The sequence below is a fragment of the Eschscholzia californica genome, unplaced genomic scaffold, assembly GCF_041429995.1.
Source record: "Eschscholzia californica isolate CP2 unplaced genomic scaffold, dmEscCali1.0.p SCAF_2, whole genome shotgun sequence".
Lineage (NCBI taxonomy): Eukaryota > Viridiplantae > Streptophyta > Magnoliopsida > Ranunculales > Papaveraceae > Eschscholzia > Eschscholzia californica.
The window spans coordinates 9,076,113-9,079,609 of record NW_028238309.1 but is presented as its reverse complement, the minus strand read 5'-3'; the positions used below and the strand labels follow the sequence as shown (position 1 = coordinate 9,079,609).

Here is a 3,497-nt window from a genome sequence, read left to right as displayed (position 1 = left end):
GTTCATCGAGGAATAACAAGTTTTGCAGCAGTTTTAATATCCCTATCGGAGATTTTTCGTCTTGCTATAGCTTGAAAGTTGAAAGCATAATCGCTTCAGTTTCCCAAACATTTCATTAAGGGAACTTGCTGATGTCGAAAATTGGTTCCCGGTTAAATCAGCATGAAAGAGGGAGTTGATGCATGATAGCCTCCGTTATGATGGTATATTCTGTTTAAAGAGGTGAGATTCCTTTGTTCAGCTCTGCTTCTCTCCTCTGTTCTGCTTCTCTACTCTGCTCCGCTCCTCTGTTCTGCTCCTGCTCTTGATTTCTTGGTCCAGCTCCTGATTCCTTGCTCCTGTTCGTCTGTTCCCGAGGGAGGAAAACCTGCAAAGGGTTCGAAACCGCTCCGACGCTCAAGAAAGTCAGGGTGCTCTTTGCAGTAAAAGAATGAATATTGATTGATCCTTTTGGGGGGGCGAGTTGTGTGAACTCTGTTTTGGGGGTGATCCTTCTGATTTGAAGAGATCTTATGTTTGGAAGAGATGGTGTATTTGTTCTCTAGAGGCCGTGTCCTTTGAAAGACGATGTGGCAGGCCTTTTATAGGCGAAGGTAGACCGACTGTCCTTAGTGGCGGTGGTGAGGCAGTGGCCGCCAGATCGTACTAGAAAATAACTCTTTTGCGTATCTAGGGTTTCTTTTCAAGTCTATCCCGGATCTTTGATAAGTGAAAGTTCCTAAGTTCAAGGATACTTCGCTGTGATCTTGCCGGAGTGATAGACTCTAAAGGAGAAGTTTCCTCCTTTAGATACGTGGAGTCCAACCGGGTTTAAACACTTCAAGATGTGTGACCGACTAAGATCTTTCTGGAAAGTCCGGGATTAAGTCTTTAGGTTGCGCAGCGCTGATATCTCCCCAGTTCTGGGTGTAAGATATGGGCTGATCTATCCATGTCAAGGGTATTTTGTGCAAAGCTGATTTCTTCTGGCCGACCTCCTGGTTGTGGGAATGTGTGGTGGACCATCAGGAGTTTTAGCTGTCCTGCTGCCTTAAGCCGAGGTGTTCCGATAGACTTCTAGTCTGATCTTTGACTCTTCAGATCACGTTGGTCAACGTCTGGACATTTTATGCATCATCAGAACTGTTATTACTTTCATTGGTTTCGAAGTTGTTATTAGATTGGAATGAACGATTTCAATATATGTAGGTCTTGTAGGTCCCAACATTTGAGCAAGTTGCTTCTTAGGTGAGTTGGAAGGCTTTTCTTCCTCATCATAAGTATCTCTTATTCTTTATGAATTTTCAGCTCTCTTGTTGCCATCACTAGAAGTTCAAGAGATTAATATGACGCAACCCAGATAGAGGCACACCCTCCTTGACCACCTTGAATAAGACAAGGGGTGCGTTATACCAATTTCACGCCATTTTAAGGTTGTGAAAAGACTATATTACCCTTTGTCTTATTATCTACTAGGACTAAAGGGATCTAGTATGTATATACCTTCTTCATCTTCCTCTTCCTCTTCCTCTTCATCTTCAGCATTAAAATTGAGCCATACGAAAATGGGTGTGATAACCAAGAGGAAACAGACATATGGTATAAAAATCATATGCTCTCCCAAGAGAGAACCGACGACAGCAAAGAATGCTAAGACCATGGAAGAACTTCCAACTAGTTGCATCAAGAACGCGATATTCGTAATGGCACGTAGGAACAAGCCAATAGTTGTAGCTCCACTGCCAAAGGTCAGTGCACGAAAAACAGTTGGAACAAAAGATAGAAGAATTCCTACTGCTTGAAACACCAAGAAACCTGTTTCTGTACGAAATGAGAGTTTCGTTGATCCTAATTCCCATGATTGATGAGTAACAGATACGGGCAAGATGGAGATGAGAGGGAAGGGAATTTCAACAGAAAATTCATAGGTGGATGGAGCACCAATGGATGATGAGCTCGAAGAAGAAGAAGAAGGGTTATCTTTTTTGAGAAGAAGATTAACCTTAAAAGGAAATACAGATAAACTATGGTTCGAACAATAGCAGATAAACCCCCATGCATTGTCTCGAAAGTTTAAGCACCAATCCGACCACCAACATTAACTATATAAACCTCATCCTTGAGAGTTCCTCTGATCTTTCCACGTCTACAAAGGACAGAGCTTCCATATAAGGTTCCAGGAGAACCAATTGGCACAGTAGGGATGGTAAAAACTACGCACCAGGTGCCTGTATGGTTCATCGTAGAGACATGGAACCCAGTCTCAGCATAGCAATATATAGAAAGGTTGCCTGATAGATTTGCTAAACCCAAGAAATCCTTGTCAGAATCTTCAAAAAAGCTTGGTATATTCTTTAGCTTTATATTTTCCTTGTCAAGAAATCCTTGTCAGAAGCCCTATATCAAAAGACAAGATCATATTGTTGATATTGGCATCAAGCATATCTTCTTCGTCATCAGCAGTACCAGTTATTACTAGCCAATTCAAAGAGTCTTCCACACTTACTGCTCTGGCACATCCGAACGGATATTCACTACCATAGATAGTCGATTGATCAATAGGATCACCGCCTACTTGTCTCCATGTTTCAGTTCCAATGGTATTTACTCTTGCCTCAAGCCCACCTTCTGAGGTCTCAAAAATGCTAACCACTTTGTACTTGTTTGTTCGGGGGTGATATCCAAGTCCCCCTATTACGTCTGGTCCACGATGTTCATCATAAATGTTCAACGGTACTTCTTCATATGGTAAGTTTTTCATTCAAATGTAGTTGGGTTCCATATAAAAATAGGACCCCATTTGAACTTACCTCTTTTGCTTAAACACACGAGGCCCCGACATGAGTTCCATATAATTAAACTGTTAGCATCACATGCATATTGAATCTGAACCGAAGAATATGAGTACTTCGTTCCTACCTTTTCCACCAGTTGGAATTTTGGGCGGGTTTCTATCAAAGAGGGAAGCTTTTCGATAATAATCATTGATTTCCCTTGTGAATGAGTTAGGTGCTTATTAATGAAGTAAGGATCTTTTATCATTGTAAGCCAAGTTCCAGAAACACATTCAAACTTCTGAATTGCCTTGACCAGGATTCTAGACAATATCTCACTTATACACTCTTCACCGAGACGAGGTAAGCTTTGATTTCTTGAGTAAGAAGGTCGAATTGATGAACTTGCCATTACTTTTCACTGAAAATTTAAGAAACAGATTATTACATTTTTTAAGTAAAATATATTGTTAATTCATGCTTCAGAATTACGTAAAAAAAAGAGTATGAAGATAATTTTTACTGTATACTGAGAGTGCATTTGAAACACTCCCAATTTTACGTAAAATATATTGTTAATTCATTCCAAGGTATTGTTCCAACTTATATTTTATTGGAATAATTTCCAATACAATAGATAGGAGTAATATGCAAATCTATATATACACACACACACATATATATATATATATACATATGAAAATTTATTGTCAATATACAAGCCTTGTAAAATACTCCTTAAAA

At 39.7% G+C, this 3,497-nt stretch overlaps 1 protein-coding gene across 1 annotated transcript; it reads right to left on the bottom strand.

Moving 5' to 3' along the window:
* Positions 1–2,353: 2,353 nt before the first annotated feature.
* LOC147555986 (putative F-box protein At1g47765) lies at positions 2,354–3,165 on the bottom strand. Its single transcript, XM_086658562.1, has 2 exons — positions 2,790–3,165; positions 2,354–2,679 (listed from the first exon to the last, which is right to left on the bottom strand). Exons 1-2 carry the CDS (start codon positions 3,163–3,165, stop codon positions 2,354–2,356), a joined length of 702 nt encoding a protein of 233 aa, XP_086514688.1.
* Between the last annotated feature and the right edge of the window lie 332 nt (positions 3,166–3,497).